The 19183-nt window shown below is 42.5% G+C and overlaps 2 protein-coding genes across 2 annotated transcripts; one reads left to right on the top strand and one right to left on the bottom strand.

Annotated features, from left to right (window-relative positions):
- Positions 1 to 2395: 2395 nt before the first annotated feature.
- LOC125538392 (uncharacterized) lies at positions 2396 to 4621 on the top strand. Its single transcript, XM_048701647.2, has 2 exons — positions 2396 to 2676; positions 3287 to 4621. Exon 2 carries the CDS (start codon positions 3376 to 3378, stop codon positions 4309 to 4311), a length of 936 nt encoding a protein of 311 aa, XP_048557604.1. The 5' UTR covers positions 2396 to 2676; positions 3287 to 3375; the 3' UTR covers positions 4312 to 4621.
- A 763-nt stretch (positions 4622 to 5384) lies between these two features.
- On the bottom strand, positions 5385 to 10042 carry LOC125538391 (esterase/lipase/thioesterase family protein). The gene is made up of 13 exons (XM_048701646.2): positions 9782 to 10042; positions 9624 to 9708; positions 9454 to 9524; positions 8779 to 8893; positions 8574 to 8653; positions 8127 to 8211; positions 7950 to 8030; positions 7417 to 7511; positions 7240 to 7290; positions 6822 to 6902; positions 6318 to 6390; positions 5916 to 5993; positions 5385 to 5834 (listed from the first exon to the last, which is right to left on the bottom strand). Exons 1-13 carry the CDS (start codon positions 9886 to 9888, stop codon positions 5802 to 5804), a joined length of 1035 nt encoding a protein of 344 aa, XP_048557603.1. The 5' UTR covers positions 9889 to 10042; the 3' UTR covers positions 5385 to 5801.
- Between the last annotated feature and the right edge of the window lie 9141 nt (positions 10043 to 19183).

Here is a 19183-nt window from a genome sequence, read left to right as displayed (position 1 = left end):
AAGGTGGAGTTGTCACATTTGACGGCAAGATTGGCACTTGGGTCTTTGTCAAAGAGACTCCGGCTGTTAGAAGAAGTCAAAACAAAGAAAGGGAGACTCTCGCACTGAAATTAGTGATTTTGACCTTATGTCATAAGGGAATTTATGTGCTAGAAAGTGACCTTGCTATCCAAGACATGTGGCCCAACAAAGGTGTTGGCAGAACCATCTTTATCCATCAGGATAATGCAAGACCTCATGTTCTACCTAATGACAAGGCTTTCCTACATGTTGTAGCATAGACAGATCTAGACATTTAGTTGATGCAACAACCACCAAACAGTCCTGACATGGATGTTTTAGACATGTGCTTCTTCAGTTCTGTTCAGTCCCTAATCGATTACAGAGCACCTACAAATATCAAGGAATTGATAGAAGCTATGGAGCAATAAAAGCAGAACTACGAGGTCAACAAGCTGGCTTGAAGCTTCTTCACACTCTAGTCATGTATGGTGGAGAATATGAAACAACGAGGAATAGGCTACAAAATCCGTCACATGAATAAAGAACGTCAGTGGAATGAAGGAAGGCTACCTCTCGCTCTATCTTGCAAGGGTGAGCTAGTTGCATAGTCCTTGGACCTTATTAGAAGATTGAGGGGGGGGGGCAAAAAGGAAGGGGTTGCATACAAAAAGGGAAGGAAATGATTGCATAGAGAAAGGGAAGGACTGCATAGAGAAAAGAAAGAAAAGGTTTATGTTTTGTGTATTAATTGTATCACAAACAATGTAAAATAATTGTGCACAATAATTATGTGTAAAATACTTGTGTAAAATAAGTTTTGTCACACACAAACAAAGCTACAGAAGGGAAAGAGGAACAGATGAGTATTCTTTGTGCAAATATACTCATCTCTTTCTCTCTTTGACACATATACCAGATAATACACACTCATAGAAAAGAGGAACAAGGGGGTATTCTTTGTGCAAATAAACTTATGCAAAATTGAGGGGAGTACATGTCTGATTTTACATCATGAGGTGTGTACCGAAAACAAGTTCATCTACTCCTGGAGTATTGATACAAAGAAAAACAAGTTCATCTACTCTAACTACTAAGTTCATCTAGTCCATTTACTGATAATACTCTTTTCAAGAAAAACAAGAAACATGACAACTGGTAAAAACATGTTCATCTGCAAGAGCTTTCCTTGTTTAAAATTATAACTGTACCTAGTCCAGATCTTTCCTTACTTACCAGCGCTTTCCTTTGTAGATACTGTCATGTTTCTTGTTTATGAACAACACCACACTAATTTTCAAGATGTTCATCAACTCCTTTCATCCACTAAAGCTACTGCTACTTCTTTCATTGCATATGTGTGCCCAGCTTGGAAGAGACTTATGCTTTTTCAATGATTTTAAGAGTAGGATAACTGAGAGTGTGCAGACATGACTGCTCAGCTGCAAGCTACTGCCACACAATCCCGATGTTCGTTTTAGAGAGTGTGCTTGCTGAGAATTCTATTGAACACATTGTCATTATCACATAAAGTGTGCTTTTAGCAAAATAAATACTCTAATCTGAAGAATTACATTGTCATTATCACATTACAGAGTGTGCTTTCAGGAGTATCCATCTGATCATGTTAGTTACTCCAATTGTAATCAGACAATCTGCACAAGATGAATTTTTTTCACTAGGGCTAGGAGAGAAGGAGATGTCTCACCGGCCGTTGAGGACGATGGAGCCAAGGCGCCGCGCCGGGCTGCATCAGCGGAGGAGGACGCACAGAAGGACCTTTGAAATTCATGGCCACCGGCGGCACGAGCTTGGCGGCGGTGAAGGGCGATGTCTCATCTCCTCCCACCCGCAAGTATGTGGCTCGCATCGCCGTTGTCGCGTCGTCATGGACGACAACACCTCACCGACGTCCTGCCGCTGTGGCCCCCATCTGGTGTTGGTGGTGGTTCGGGTCCGGCGCGTCCAGACTCGTAGCCACCGGATCCGGCCTCACCGGCGCCGGATCTAGCAATCCGTCGCCTTCTTGGACTGAAAGGTCCAACCTTTTCGAAGGTTTGCTGTCGGAACATGGAGGGGAGCGCGGCTAGGCAAGTGAAGGTGGAGGGGAGCGCGGCGATGCGAGGGAAGGTGGAAGAGAGGGAGAAGAGTGGAATGCGGTGGCGAGCCGGAGCAAAGTACAGCGGCGGGGGGCGGGAGCAGAGCGAGAAGTGGAGCGAGTGCAGAGAAAGAGCGAGTGCGAGTCGTGTCCAAACCAGACGTGGACTACTTGTTGAGTACGGAAAATTTCAAGGACTATTTTGCAAAATTCCTACTCGCGTCAGTTATTTTGGAACGGGGGAGTATAAAAGAGAGGAAAACCTGGTATACTGCTGTACTTTGTTTTTTTTCCTTTACTAAATCGAATATACGTGCTGTCTGCCGAGAGTCAAAATCGATCTCCTCCACGGTTTCCTCTCCACCGTCCCGTACCGGCGCCTTTCTTTCCTCTTCTCGTCCATCTCCGTGCCCTAGAGCTGCCGCCGTGCCGTCGCTTAGCATCGCCACCGACGCCTCAGCGCCCCCCTCCCCCCCCAATCCTCTCAGCGCGTCGCCGCCATCGCCGCTCCCGTTCTACCTCATTTCGTCCATGCTGGCTCTCGTCCCCATCGGCAATTTCGGCTATTGTTTTCTGAGGTATGAGGAATTTGTCATTCTGCCCATGGCTAGAGCTGTGTTGATCTTGGTGATTTTTGTTTCTCCCGTTTCGAAGCTTTGAGATTGTATTTGTAGACCAATTTGCTGAATTCTTCGTTTGCCCCCACGTTAGTTTGGGGGAAATTGCAGATGCGAGTTTTTTTGTCGTAGACTATTTTGCCCCTGCCGTCTTGAGTTGCAATGATTAGACAATGTGTGATGATCACCTAATCATAATGAAACGGTAGGTTAATCTAGAGAGAACTATGCTCATAAATCACGGAGTGAAATGTAGATAGAGAAAACTATGATGGATTTTATTATGCAATTCAAATATGCATTGAAAGAAGCAGGTAACTCTGAAGAGGTCAAGGGTTTGGTGAACGGCAGGTAATTCTGAAGAGGTCAAGGGTTTGGTGAATGAAGCCATGTCAACAATGAGCACTGACTAGATCAGAAGCTTGTCTGTTAGGCATGGGTGTCTTACATTGACAAGTCAAAGTCTTTCTTCTGTTATTGTAAAATACTAACAAGATAACACCATTTGCTGATTACCTGCCTACACATGTCTTCCAGTGTTGGTAATCTTTCTGCTCTTCTCTCCTTTCAGGATTTTGGTCTGCAGTATGTGAGAGCTTTGGCTTGTGCTGTTAATAAAGTGAGAATGCGTGGAGGTCTTGAGCTGTTCAGCTTTTTGTAATGCACTTGATTACTTTATTCACCAAGATCATTGGTGTGGTGACCATTGCTCTCGTTTCCATAGTTTCCATCTTGGGCCTGATCTGCCTAAGCCGAGCGGTGTATTTTCAGCTGTGGATCAACAGAAGAGGCTACCAGCGACTTAACTACTTCAACGGGCCGTGGCTGACACGGATAACACTAGTATTGGTTGCCTTCTGGTGGGGTATTGGAGAAGTACTTCGGCTCACTTTCGTGAATGGAGAGGGGAGGTTCACTTCTGACCAGATGTGGCAAGCAAATGTTTGCAAATTCTATATCATCTCAAATTTGGGGTTTGCAGAGCCAGGATTGTTCTTGTTGCTCGCTTTCCTTCTCAGTGCAGCTTTACAGAAGCAAGAACTTGGTACCTTAAACCGGAAGTGGAATCAAAAAACCATACGTGCCATGTTTATTATCTGCCTTCCTTCGTTTGTCTGGGAAGCTTGTGTTGTTTTCATTGGTCCTCGTCTTGCTTCAGATGATGGCCAAACATCAAATCTTGGAAAGTTCTGGTATTCAGCCTCAACAGTCCACAATGGCAATGTCACATGCACATACCCACTGTTGAGCAGCATATTTCTTGGGGCATTCTACATCATATTGGCCATTTATGTGATGTTTGTTGGAGGACAGATGCTGTCTTTGGTGATCAACAAGGGGCTCCGACGGAGGATATACATGCTAATATTTGCCACTATGATATTACTTCCCCGAGCTACACTTCTTGGGCTCTCCATTGTTTCATGGCCAGGTGAAACAGCCCATGAAACTCTCGTATTTACCTCCTTCCTGGTGCTGATGCTTGCTGCCATGGCTGGTATTGTGATTTTGGTGTATTTTCCGGTTGCTGATGCCTTTGCTATAGTTGATCAAGGGAACATTGAGATGCAAACGGATCAGGAGACTATCCTATGACTCAGGCTTTGTTATTTGACTGGTTGTTTAGCTGATTGTTCAAGGACAAATTGATGGCCATTCCATTGGTTTCTTCCCTGACCTGCATATGATCTCAGAGACATTGTAAACATAGAATAGATTAAATAGGGACAGCATTCTCCTTTTTATCTGATTCTTTTTATGCTTTTCTCCACACGTTGGTGTGAAGAGAAGTCCTGTAAAATAGTTTCTACAGAGTAGTGAAGATCAGCCATGTTTTCCTTACTGTCTTCTGTACATTGAAAGAAGAGATTATACACTTTCACCTCTCCGAAAGGGGCTTATATCATGTGGGTGATGTGTCCACCATTTTAGTAGTTCAAGATTTGTTTTTCTAAATGCTGTGTGTTCATATAATAGGATACTTAACTAATGTATCTTTTATAAACCAATTTGCATCTAAAATCTAACTTCAACGCTCTATGATGTGTCTCTCTTTCTTATTCACAAGCTTTATTGAGTATGGAAAAGATTTTCAGAATCTTGTAACCACCTACTATCTTGTAACCACCTACTATCTTGTAACCACCTACTGCCTATGTTGTATGTACTGCCCATTTATTGTTACCAGATTACCAGATTTTCAGAATCGTGTAACATACTGTCTATGCTGTATGTACAACTATCTCTATGTTTTAGATGGCCAGATTTACCAGGCAGTTGTATATACTACTATCTCTATTTTTGAGATAGCCAGATTTTGTTACCAGGCAGTTATATCCTCTCTCCTGTGTAAATTGCACAAATATAAACACATCGAGGGATGGAATGAAGCTACTCAGGGAAACCAGTAAAATATCACCGTTTTGTGCTGGGATCCAAACCACAGATTTTGGTTTCTCCACCCCCACTTAAAAATAACATACTCCCTCCGTTCCTAAATATAAGTCTTTATAGACATTCCACTACAAACTACATACAGATGTACATAGACATATTTTACAGTGTAGATTCATTCATTTTGCTCCGTATGTAAAAAGACATATTTAGGAACGGAGGGAGTATTATTCTTAGCTTCAACAACAACAAAATCTTGCATGTACACCCGTCAAAAAAAAAACAAATATGTACACTATGCATTCGACTGGGTATAATATGGTCTCCAAGGCTCAAGTACAATCTTATGTTAGGGAGAACTGGGGCAGCAAAATCGAAGCCTGCCTTGAAGGTGCATGCAATTGGGATAACAAACCAAGAGTCGCCTAGAGAACACGAATCTAGTTCATGGGTCAACACTTGGTGTGAAAATTTATTTACAAATGGCACAATAGTTGCTCGAAAAACCATTCACAGCATGGATGATAGGCGACTGAGTGGTAAATCTCATCCCTATGGCTTCGTTTTTCTTTTTGGCACAAACTTTCTCTTCCATGAGAAACACAATGAACAGGCATCGATACGAGCCCTCACATTTCCCCTAAATAGTGCTGATGTTGGCAGTAGGTACTGCTCCTCCTTCCACAGTCTATTTAATGCTGCCATTTTTTTATGAGGCCAGGTATCTGAGAAAATATAAGTACCAGGCATTAGTTGGGAAGCGAAGCAAATATTGGGAAATGGAAATAAGGAGATTAGTTACTGACCTCAACACCATTGGGCCCTATTTTGTTGCGAGATATGAAGTTCAGTATGTGTGATGCAAATTCTTCAGGTACATCTTCCTGAAATGAAGTTTTCAGTAATATGCTAAAAATTGGTAAGACTTATCACTGATAGTTATAAAGCTTAATAATATCATTCTTCTGAAGAAATACGTTCGTCAACTATAACACTAGTATAATAACGAACAACAATCAGTAGATGAACCTTTGGTTGCTAATCCATGTGTGCTTCAGCATGTCAGCAAATTCTACGAAAAATTCAAATTAGCCATCAAGCATCTACCCATCTAGGCATGCTGTGGTCATTCAGGCCCTAGAAGCAGATATAAAGCGAAAACATCCAAGCCTTGGACTAAAGACATTAGAAGTACATTAGGATCAAACCTGTATGGCATGTCCAGTGTGTCGAACTACTATCATTTGAAACTTCCCTTGCATTTGACCAATTGTTAAAGCTCTGCAAAAAATGTTAACCAGTGCATTACACATACTTTCCTGCATGGGCTATGAAGTGATACAGGTGTTCACATTTCAGAACACTATTAAGGGAACAATGAGAATGCATGTTCGGAAAATGAAATCCTCTTAAATAGAAGGTTTGATAATGGATCAGCGTAATATGCTTTGCACTTCAAATAACTCTATCTTGATAGTCTGGTTGTTAGTGTGAGTCTAAACTAGTATAGAAAAACAAAACTCTTAAAAACATATTGCATGCCCTTAGAAAAGCATAGTGCACACTACATGCTGGTGCAACTGACACACAATGATAACAATTGATCGGAAATGAATAGCACAGAGTTAACTGATGAAGGTTTTAGCACAAGCCAACCGCGCAATAGTAATGAATGAAAATAGAGTTTCTCAGACTGGATGGATGTTGCAAACCTGTCCAATCTATCAGTGCCAGCTAATAATAGTATCTTTTGTACAGGACAAGATAAGAACTTGTCCGAAAGACCTTCGTACCTAAAACAGAAGCATTTATGTGCTTCAATGTCAACCAATCACAGAAAAGATAAGCGAATAATTCGGAAGTATTTCCAAAATCAACGAGAGCGCTCCCCAAAAAATTCATGAAAGTCTTCTCTGTTTGTTTCAATCCATTCAACTAGCTCAACTTCCAACATTAGTAAGAAGAGTTGGGTCCTTATAATATTAAATGGGTAAACCCTCTTGCGTAAACCAGATATATCAAATTGAGCAGCACAGATAGCACTTGTACAGATCATGTGAAAATGGACATGGTTTTAGTAAAAGTGGTGGTAAAAATAGCATAAAGACCATAATCAGGTTGAAAACATACCATCCTTTCCAGTACTTCTCTGTTTTCTCAAGAGGAGTACGGTATGTATAGCTGAAACAAAGTACACCAATATATTTAGTCACCCAAATAATGGCCAATATCAAGTAAATGCACTTTTTTTCTCTAACCACATTGAGCTTCAAGATACAGGCATGCATTACGTAAGATATTGCTTACCATTCCTTTGATTCATCATACTTCAAGGTAGATGGAATAGAAATACGCGCAGAATCGATGTTCCGTAGCGGCCCACCTTTCACACTCCATTCAATCTGTGTAATTATAAGTTTGATTAAACAAAAATAGGGTGAAGGATATATTTTAGCATGCTACACTTGGCTTTTTATAAGAATTCCACTTGCATTGAGTGGCTTCTACTTGTTCTATTTTATTTCTTCATTTATATCTTGCGGCCATGGACAGGGGTGCGTGGAAGCTTGCTATCCATGTGCCAGAACCATGAGTTGGTCGCAAGATCTTATGGGTTTCACCTCTAGCCTACCCCAACTTGTTTGGGACTAAAGGCTTTGTTTTGTTGTTGTTATGTCTTGCGGCCATAATCTTTACAACATCAAATCCATACTTCCAAAAATCAAGTGATGAAGGACAGCATAATGAACTAAAGATGAGAATTCAGATACTGTGGACAGCAAAGATACTTAAAGCTGAAATGGCATGAGCACACAGAATATAGTTTTGAATCAACATACTGCTTTTTCAATGCTCGGGAAGTGCTGTGCTCGATTTAATAAGATTTTCTGCATATGAATCAATGAAGCCATTGCTGTTCCCTGTGTGCGAATGGAGAAGTTTGAAATCAACAATGAGTCAGATCGTTTCATGTGCAACCATAATGTAAGATCTAACATAAGTAAACTGTTACTAACCTCAACCACATCAACAACAACAAGACCATGAAGATTACGAATTGCTCTTCTTGCAGCCACATGTACAGCCACTGAACCACCCATGCTAAAAAAAGAGGTCAAAGAGTGGATCACTATTCACTAAAAGTTACCAAGAACACTTATCAGAATGAACAAGCTTGCTGAGTCAAGAATACGCATAGTACAACCAGCCAAGTAACAGGAGAGTAACAAAAGGTAGAACGTATTAGTGATTTGTATCATGACATTTTAGTGTTAGTTTTATAACCGTGGAAATTAGCTTCCAGAAACTATTAAGATAATTTACTTGTATGTTAATGTTTTTTGGCTACATGCACCGTACCAAGGGATATATCACGCTAATATGTCCACTGACTAGAACTTCAGTCAAGTGCCTTCAGATAAAGGAGGCACACACAAAAGAAGAAATACACAATGCTGACTTACCTATGACCAACAAGTATAATTGCTGGTGGCGGATCTCCATACAATGTACGTATAACAGCTATTACATCATTGGTAAGACTCTGCAGTTGCAGATAACAAGAACATCGACAAAGGTCAAGGCCAAGAAGCATGGAGTACCTTATAAGTATGAAAAGTGTAGCTATCTATCAAATTAGTAAGTTATGGAAACAGTGAAAAAACATACTTCAATGGACAGATCCAAATCATCACTTGTGGAAGATTTCCCATGTCCCCGTAAATCCATGGCAACAACACGAGCCTTTCCCTTTATCTGATTAGCTGCTAGCGCAAATGAAAGCCTAAGGAAGATTGAGGAATAAACATACCAATGTGAGCAATAAGCACACATTTGTTAAATAAGCAAGTTTCCAAGGCAACAGTTGACATGGAGTATAGTCAAGTCACTTGGAGAAGGATTTACATGATTATTGTAAATAAAAGCAAATGTTATCTTTAAAAACTGTTCAGTACGCCTAAAACAGAAACAATAATAAATTGCAATATTAGCAGAATAACGATTTCATTTTGTCCTTTCTACATTTGATATTTATCTATCAGTCCACACTGAATTTACCCAAAACATTCCACAAATACAACAGAAGTTGGGGTGGGTACATTTTCCCTAAGGCCATAATAGCTGGGAGGTGGTGCTTTAGAAATTTAGCCAAACACACCTGAACATCTGCATTTTGCAACATAAGCTTTCCAGGGTTCCAGCACGGCCGTTCATCACTAGTTAGTAGTTAATCAATGATTTTGAAAATCACAGAAACTAGCGGCTGTCTGCGTATTCGTATGCAAATTATGCTGCATTGTCACCGTGCTCATTGTAGCCGTAACGTCTGAACTCTAAACTTACCCAGAGTAGCCGCCTCCGTGCAGACAGAACACGACGGGCCCTTCCGATCCGGCCATGTACACATTGAAAACCTACACACACAAAGAACCCAGAAGGAACACTTCCAATAGTCAGATCACACATCACACAGGAGCAATCCGAGAAATTCCCCTGCTCTCTAGCGCACGTACGTCCTCGGTGTCGGGGATGGCGACGGGGCGCTCCTCGTCGAAGTAGGCCGACCAGTCCGTCGGCGCGTACTTGTGGAGCGAGTGGCTGCGGAGGAACATGGGTTAGGGCTTCTCTCGCGGTAGAGACAGTGAGGAGACAGGTGGGGCTGGCGGCTTACTGCGTGGCGGGGCGAGGCGGCACGGCGGCGGCGGAGAAGGCGGAGGAGGAGGACGATTCGTCGGGTTCCCCTTCCTCCTGCAGCGAGGAGAGCGGCGCGGCCTCCATCGACGCGGCTGGGCTGGGGAGGAAGAGTCGATGGAGTGCGTGGGGAGAGCGGAGAAGGGTCTCTCTCGAAGGCACGGCGAACCCCAAAAGACGAAGGGAAATGGAGAAAGAGAAGCGAACAGAGCGTGAAGAAAGACGATCTACAGTTCTAGGCTACACAATCACGGCATTTTCCACGATGCTCATGAAAAAAAAAAGCATCTATATTGATTTTTTTTTTCTTCCCATCGTTGGTGGGTCTCATCATTACTTAGAATATAAAGACTCTACACATGCATCTCTACTCTACACTTCAATTTTTTCAGCTTTTTTTTACATCAGACCACATTTTTTCTCTCCACACCCGCCTCTTGCAGAGGATCTTGATTCCCTATCGAACCTACTTTTCCTTTTCCTGACATCTGATCCTACATGGTATATGAGACATCATCATGGGGCTATGCATTGGCCATGGCCTCAGAGCATCTTCAACACATGATGCAAAAGTTAATTAACACCCAAAAAGTGTTTTGCAGAGGATCTCGTTTCTCTATTGAAGCTACTTTTCCTGACATCTGATCCTACATGACATGTGAGGCATCACCCTGAGCCTATACATTGGTCATGCCTTCAGAGCATCTACAACACATGATGCAAAAGTTAACACCCAAATAGTGTTTTTTTAGTGATTTTTAGGGTAGGGGAGAGAAGATTTTTGGGCACAATTTTTTTTTCTGCCGTGACAAATGCCCTGAAACTTCCAAACATGGTTCTTTGTATATTCTGAAATTTCAAACTCAAATACAAAATGTTCAACATTAAGGTGTCGTATTGAAGCTTGGCTTTTGTGTAAATTTGGTGAGATTGACTATGAAATGCGTTTCAAACATGAACATGATTCATTGTATATTCTGAAATTTCAAACTCAGATACAAAATCTTCACATTAAGCTATCCTATTGAAGCTTGGCTTTTTGTGTAATTTGGTGAGATTGACTATGAAATGTGTTTTCGTCAATTCGATTCTCAATTCGTGTGAATGAAGAATTGCAACCTTATTTCACTCCTTCGAGGGGCCCTCAGCTAGGTGACCCTATGTCATCATATCTTTTTCTGCTATGTGCCGAAGGTTTTTCTTCACTTCTAAATCCTTGGGTGAACCACTTGCTTTTCACTCATGATAGTCTCATTTTTCATGAAGGTGACTGCGAAGAGTGCAATTACACTCAATGAGATCCTCGGGATTTATGGAGATGCGTCGGGACAATGTGTTAACAAGAACAAACGGTCTATCCATTTCATCCCCAACTCACCCACAACTTCTCAGGCATAATCTAAAACAGCTTCTCGGCGTTCAGATGGAAGCTTTTTCAGAACATTATCTTGGTCTACTCACCGTTGTTGGAAGGATCAATAGTCGTACTTTTGACCACATCAGGGATCGGGCTAGAGGCAAGATGCAAGGATGGTCAGAGATTGTTTGCACGTGTTAGCTAGAGAGACTTTGATCAAGTCGTTCATTCGAGCAATATTGACGTATAGCATGAATTGTTGCTTCTTGACAAAAAAGTGTGTACAAGTTTTATCCCGAGTATGGCAAAATTCTGGTGGGGGAATTCTCTTGATAGAAGGTCTCTCCACTGGATAGCATGGGACAAACTAGCAACACCAAAGGCTAATAGCGGAATGTGATTATGTGACTTTCATTTGTTTAACTTGACACTTATTGGGAAACACGGATGGAGATTTATGATGAACCCTAACTCTCTTTGTGCCAGAGTTATGAAAGGTAGGGTTCCCTAGAGGGTGAATGTTGCGGGATGGTGTGCGCTTCAAATTGGGATAGTGAAACGAGTTTGGAGATGGTTCCTCTATTTTGGTGTGGGGGACGGGTGGGTTCCCTCTGTTGTTTCAATGACAGCCATGCTTCAGCCAACAACAATGACAGTGCAAACTCTCAAATGATTTGATTGCCACATATACTTGGACTTTGTGACAGAAGCTTGTGCGGGACACATTCATACCACCTGATGTCAGTGCAATCTTGAACATCCCTCTTCGGCACAATGGTGCTGAAGATTTCTTAGCCTCGGAACATCAGAAATCCGGTATCTACTCTGTTAAATTGCCATATCAAGCTCTGGTGAATCAAAATGAGCGTCCGGCTCTAAATGAAGGGAAGGTTACGGGATCTTCAGTGGACCAACAACAAATGTGGAAGGCTATTTGGAAACTCGACGTAGTTCCCAAGGTGGAGGTTTTCTGGCCGGTGGCGTGTGATTCGAGGTATTATACCTGATGAATGTACTCTGAAGCACAAGCAAGGAACTCAACACTTGCAAAGTTTGTCTAGCCATGGATGAAGACCTAGAGCATGATCTTGTACTTTGTTCTCATGCTTGTCTGTTCTGGGAGGAAGCCAAGCTCCTATGATATTCATGTCCCCCAGCTTCATCCTAGTAACCTAGTTCATGGACCAAGACATTTTATGTGATCTGCGGTTCTCAGATAAGGATAGATAGATCATCATCACCGTAATGTGGGACATTTGGATGTTTCGCAACATATGGACTCGTGATCATGAGTGGAACCTTCTTGTTAGCTTGGTCAGAAGAATCAGAGAAGACCTAACTCTCTTGGATCTACCTCGCCAGCAGCCCCTGATGCTGTCGGGCTATGGTTGGCGCGCAGCCTCCGGACGCAACACAAGTCAAGATTAACAGTGAAGTTGCAATTCATTTTGATGGCGGCAACGCTCGAGGTGGAGGTGTAGCTCGCTCTTATTCGGCTTTCAAAGGTGCATGGTGCAAGCCTCACTTGGGGTCACTGATCCCCTCGTTGTCGAGGTCCTATCAATGAAGGATGTTGTCATCTACACCAAGTTGAGAGGCTTCACATATGTGATCATGGGAACCGACTGTCTAGAGGCAGTTAACATGTGGAACACTCGCTACACCAATCATTGGATTGGAGGGGCCTGACTTGTGGTCATTTCTGGTAGACGGCTTCACCTCCTCCTCATCGACGTCCATGTTGGGGAACGTAGTAATTTCAAAAAAAAATCTTACGCACACGCAAGATCATGGTGATGCATAGCAACGAGAGGGGAGAGTGTGATCTACGTACCCTTGTAGACCGACAGCGGAAGCGTTAGCACAACGCGGTTGATGTAGTCGTACGTCTTCACGGCCTGACCGATCAAGCACCGAAACTACGGCACCTCCGAGTTTTAGCACACGTTCAGCTCGATGACGATCCCCGGACTCCGATCCAGCAAAGTGTCGGGGAAGAGTTCCGTCAACACGACGGCGTGGTGACGGTCTTGATGTTCTATCGTCGCAGGGTTTCGCCTAAGCACTGCTACAATATTATCGAGGATTATGGTGGAAGGGGGCACCGCACACGGCTAAGAAAACGATCACGTGGATCAACTTGTGTGTCTAGGGGTGCCCCCTACCCCCGTATATAAAGGAGCAAGGGGAGGAGGCCGGCCGGCCCTATAGGCGCGCCAAGGAGGAGTCCTCCTCCTAGTAGGAGTAGGACTCCTACTAGGAGGGGGAAGGAAGTGGAGAGGGAGAAGGAAAGGGGGGCGCCGCCCCCCTTCTCCTAGTCCAATTCGGACCAGGGGGAGGAGGCGTGTGGCCCACCCTGGCTGCCCTTCTCTTTCTCCACTAAGGCCCATATGGCCCATTACTTCTCCCGGGGGGGTTCCGGTAACCCTCCGGTACTCCGGTTTTCTCCGAAATCACCCGGAACACTTCCGGTGTCCGAATATAGCCGTCCAATATATCAATATTTATGTCTCGACCATTTCGAGACTCCTCGTTATGTCCGTGATCACATCCGGGACTCCGAACTAACTTCGGTACATCAAAACTCATAAACTCATAATATAACTGTCATCGAAACCTTAAGCGTGCGGACCCTACGGGTTCGAGAACAATGTAGACATGACCGAGACATGTCTCCGGTCAATAACCAATAGCGGAACCTGGATGCTCATATTGGCTCCTACATATTGTACGAAGATCTTTATCGGTCAGCTCGCATAACAACATATGTTGTTCCCTTTGTCATCGGTATGTTACTTGCCTGAGATTCGATCGTCGGTATCTCAATACCTAGTTCAATCTCATTACCGGCAAGTCTCTTTACTCGTTTCGTAATACATCATCTCACAACTAACTCATTAGTTGCAATGCTTGCAAGGCTTATGTGATGTGCATTACCGAGAGGGCCCAGAGATACCTCTCCGACAATCGGAGTGACAAATCCTAATCTCGAAATACGCCAACCCAATATTTACCTTTGGAGACACCTGTATAGCTCCTTTATAATCACCCAGTACGTTGTGACGTTTGGTAGCACACAAAGTGTTCCTCCGGCAAACGGGGGTTGCATAATCTCATAGTCATAGGAACATGTATAAGTCATGAAGAAAGCAATAGCAACATACTAAACGATCGGGTGCTAAGCTAATGGAATGGGTCATGTCAATCACATCATTCTCCTAATGATGTGATCCCGTTAATCAAATGACAACACATGTCTATGGTTAGGAAACATAACCATCTTTGATTAATGAGCTAGTCAAGTAGAGGCATACTAGTGACGTTTGGTTTGTCTATGTATTTACACAAGTATTATGTTTCCGGATAATACAATTCTAGCATGAATAATAAACATTTATCATGATATAAGGAAATAAAATAATAACATTATTATTGCCTCTAGGGCATATCTCCTTCAGTCTCCCACTTGCACTAGAGTTAATAATCTAGATTACACAGTAATGATTCTAACACCCATGGAGCTTTGGTGCTGATCATGTTTTGCTCGTGGAAGAGGCTTAGTCAACGGGTCTGCAACATTCAGATCAGTATGTATCTTGCAAATCTCTATGTCTCCCACCTGGACTAGATCCCGGATGGAATTGAAGCGTATCTTGATGTGCTTGGTTCTCTTGTGAAATCTGGATTCCTTTGCCAGGGCAATTGCACCAGTATTGTCACAAAAGATTTTCATTGGACCCGATGCACTAGGTATGACACCTAGATCGGATATGAACTCCTTCATCCAGACTCCTTCGTTTGCTGCTTCCGAAGCAGCTATGTACTCCGCTTCACATGTAGATCCCGCCACAACGCTTTGTTTAGAACTGCACCAACTGACAACTCCACTGTTTAATGTAAACACGTATCCGGTTTGCGATTTAGAATCGTCCGGATCAGTGTCAAAGCTTGCATCAACGTAACCATTTACTATGAGCTCTTTGTCACCTCCATATATGAGAAACATATCCTTAGTCCTTTTCAGGTATTTCAGGATGTTCTTGACCGTTGTCCAGTGATCCACTCCTGGATTACTTTGGTACCTCCCTGCTAGACTTATAGCAAGACACACATCAGGTCTGGTACACAACATTGCATACATGATAGAGCCTATGGATGAAGCATAGGGAACATCTTTCATTTTCTCTCTATCTTCTGCATTGGTCGGGCATTGAGTCTTACTCAATTTCACACCTTGTAACACAGGCAAGAATCCTTTCTTTGCTTGATCCATTTTGAACTTCTTCAAAATTTTGTCAAGGTATGTTCTTTGTGAAAGTCCAATTAAGCGTCTTGATCTATCTCTATAGATCTTAATGCCCAATATGTAAGCAGCTTCACCGAGGTCTTCATTTAAAAACTTTTATTCAAGTATCCCTTTATGCTATTCAGAAATTCTATATCATTTCCGATTAGTAATATGTCATCTACATATAATATCAAAAATGCTACAGAGCTCCCACTCACTTTCTTGTAAATACAGGCTTCTCCAAAAGTCTGTACAAAACCAAATGCTTTGATCACACTATCAAAGCGTTTATTCCAACTCCGAGAAGTTTGCACCAGTCCATAAATGGATCGCTGGAGCTTGCATACTTTGTTAGCTCCCTTTGGATCGACAAAACCTTCCGGTTGCATCATATACAACTCTTCTTCCAGAAATCCATTCAGGAATGCAGTTTTGACATCCATCTGCCAAATTTCATAATCATAAAATGCGGCAATTGCTAACATGATTCGGACAGACTTAAGCATCGCTACGGGTGAGAAGGTCTCATCGTACTCAATCCCTTGAACTTGTCGAAAACCTTTTGCGACAAGTCGAGCTTTGTAGACAGTAATATTACCGTCAGCGTCAGTCTTCTTCTTGAAGATCCATTTATTCTCAATTGCTTGCCGATCATTGGGCAAGTCAACCAAAGTCCATACTTTGTTCTCATACATGGATCCCATCTCAGATTTCATGGCTTCAAGCCATTTTGCGGAATCTGGGCTCACCATCGCTTCTTCATAGTTCGTAGGTTCATCATGATCTAGTAGCATGACTTCCAGAACAGGATTACCGTACCACTCTGGTGCGGATCTTACTCTGGTTGATCTACGAGGTTCAGTAGTATCTTGTTCTGAAGTTTCATGATCATCATCATTAGCTTCCTCACTAATTAGTGTAGGTGTCACAGAAACTGGTTTCTGTGATGTACTACTTTCCAATAAGGGAGCAGGTACAGTTACCTCGTCAAGTTCTACTTTCCTCCCACTCACTTCTTTCGAGAGAAACTCCTTCTCTAGAAAGTTTCCGAATTTAGCAACAAAAGTCTTGCCTTCGGATCTGTGATAGAAGGTGTATCCAATAGTTTCCTTTGGATATCCTATGAAGACACATTTCTCCGATTTGGGTTCGAGCTTACCAGGTTGAAGCTTTTTCACATAAGCATCGCAGCCCCAAACTTTCAGAAACGACAACTTTGGTTTCTTGCTAAACCACAGTTCATAAGGCGTCGTCTCAACGGATTTTGATGGTGCCCTATTTAATGTGAATGTGGCCGTCTCTAGAGCATATCCCCAAAACGATAGCGGTAAATCAGTAAGAGACATCATAGATCGCACCATATCTAGTAAAGTACGATTATGACGTTCGGACACACCATTACGCTATGGTGTTCCGGGTGGCGTGAGTTGCGAAACTATTCCGCATTGTTTCAAATGTACACCAAACTCGTAACTCAAATATTCTCCTCCACGATCAGATCGTAGGAATTTTTTTTCTTGTTACGATGATTTTCAACTTCACTCTGAAATTCTTTGAACTTTTCAAATGTTTCAGACTTATGTTTCATTAAGTAGATATACCCATATCTGCTTAAGTCATCTGTGAAGGTGAGAAAATAATGATATCCGCCACGAGCCTCAACATTCATCGGACCACATACATCTGTATGTATGATTTCCAACAAATCTGTTGCTCTCTCCATAGTACCGGAGACCGGTGTTTTTGTCATCTTACCCATAAGGCATGGTTCGCAAGTACCAAGTGATTCATAATCAAGTGGTTCCAAAAGTCCATCAGTATGGAGTTTCTTCATGCGCTTTACACCGATATGACCCAAACGGCAGTGCCACAAATAAGTTGCACTATCATTATCAACTCTACATCTTTTGGCTTCAACATTATGAATATGTGTGTCACTACTATCGAGATTTAATAAGAATAGACCACTCTTTAAGGGTGCATGACCATAAAAGATATTACTCATATAAATAGAACAACCATTATTCTCTGATTTAAATGAATAACCGTCTCGCATCAAACAAGATCCAGATATAATATTCATGCTTAACGCTGGCACCAAATAACAATTATTTAGGTCTAATACTAATCCTGAAGGTAGATGTAGAGGTATCGTGCCGACCGCGATCACATCGACTTTGGAACCATTTCCCACGCGCATCGTCACCTCATCCTTAGCCAATCTTCGCTTAATCCGTAGTCCCTGTTTCGAGTTGCAAATGTTAGCAACAGAACCAGTATCAAATACCCAGGTGCTACTGTGAGAATTAGTAAGGTACACATCAATAACATGTATATCACATATACCTTTGTTCACCTTGCAATCCTTCTTATCCGCCAAATACTTGGGGCAGTTCCGCTTCCAGTGACCAGTCTGCTTGCAGTAGAAGCACTCAGTTTCAGGCTTAGGTCTAGGTTTGGGTTTCTTCTCTTGAGTAGCAACTTGCTTGCTATTATTTTTGAAGTTCCCCTTCTTCTTTCCTTTGCCCTTTTTCTTGAAACTAGTGGTCTTATTGACCATCAACACTTGATGCTCCTTCTTGATTTCTACCTCCGCAGCTTTTAGCATTGCGAAGAGCTCGGGAATAGTCTTATTCATCCCTTGCATATTATAGTTCATCACGAAGATCTTGTAGCTTGGTGGCAGTGATTGGAGAATTCTGTCAATGACGCAATCATCTAGAAGATTAACTCCCAATTGAATCAAGTGATTATTATACCCAGACATTTTGAGTATATGCTCACTGACAGAACTGTTCTCCTCCATCTTGCAGCTATAGAACTTATTGGAGACTTCATATCTCTCAATCCGGGCATTTGCTTGAAATATTAACTTCAACTCCTGGAACATCTCATATGCTCCATGACGTTCAAAATGTCGTTGAAGTCCCGATTCTAAGCCGTAAAGCATGGCACACTGAACTATCGAGTAGTCATCAGCTTTGCTCTGCCAGACGTTCATAACATCTGGTGTTGCTCCAGCAGCAGGCCTGGCACCCAGCGGTGCTTCTAGGACGTAATTCTTCTATGCAGCAATGAGGATAATCCTCAAGTTACGGACCCAGTCCGTGTAATTGCTACCATCATCTTTCAACTTTGCTTTCTCAAGGAACGTATTAAAATTCAACGGAACAACAGCACGGGCCATCTATCTATAATCAAACATAAACAAGCAAGATACTATCAGGTACTAAGTTCATGATAAATTTAGGTTCAATTAATCATATTACTAAAGAACTCCCACTTAGATAGACATCCCTCTAATCCTCTAAGTGATTACGTGATCCAAATCAACTAAACCATGTCCGATCATCACGTGAGATGGAGTAGTTTCATTGGTGAACATCACTATGTTGATCATATCTACTATATGATTCACGCTCATGTTGGGGAACGTAGCAGAAATTCAAAATTTTCCTACGTGTCACCAAGATCTATCTATGGAGAAACCAGCAACGAGGGGAAGGAGAGTGCATCTACATACCCTTGTAGATCGCTATGTGGAAGCGTTCAAGAGAACGGGGTTGAAGGAGTTGTACTCGTCGTGATCCAAATCACCGGAGATCCTAGTGCCGAACGGACGGCACCTCCGCGTTCAACACACGTACAACCCGGTGACGTCTCCCATGCCTTGATCCAGCAAGGAGAGAGGGAGAGGTTGAGGAAGACTCCATCCAGCAGCAGCACAACGGCGTGGT

Source organism: Triticum urartu, chromosome 2A, assembly GCF_056163025.1.
Source record: "Triticum urartu cultivar PI428250 chromosome 2A, HENAU_Tu73, whole genome shotgun sequence".
NCBI classification, from domain to species: domain Eukaryota; kingdom Viridiplantae; phylum Streptophyta; class Magnoliopsida; order Poales; family Poaceae; genus Triticum; species Triticum urartu.
This window is presented reverse-complemented; position numbering and strand designations above follow the sequence as displayed.

Excerpts from the sequence above, each read along its gene's own strand:
- LOC125538392 (XM_048701647.2), top strand. The coding sequence starts at position 3,376 with ATGCACTTGATTACTTTATTCACCAAGATCATTGGTGTGGTGACCATT.
- LOC125538391 (XM_048701646.2), bottom strand. The coding sequence starts at position 9,888 with ATGGAGGCCGCGCCGCTCTCCTCGCTGCAGGAGGAAGGGGAACCCGAC. Across the intron at positions 8,654-8,778 it reads ATTTGGATCTGTCCATTGAA|AGTCTTACCAATGATGTAAT; the intron begins GTATGTTTTTTC and ends CTGCAACTGCAG. Across the intron at positions 8,212-8,573 it reads ATTATACTTGTTGGTCATAG|CATGGGTGGTTCAGTGGCTG; the intron begins GTAAGTCAGCAT and ends CTCTTTTTTTAG.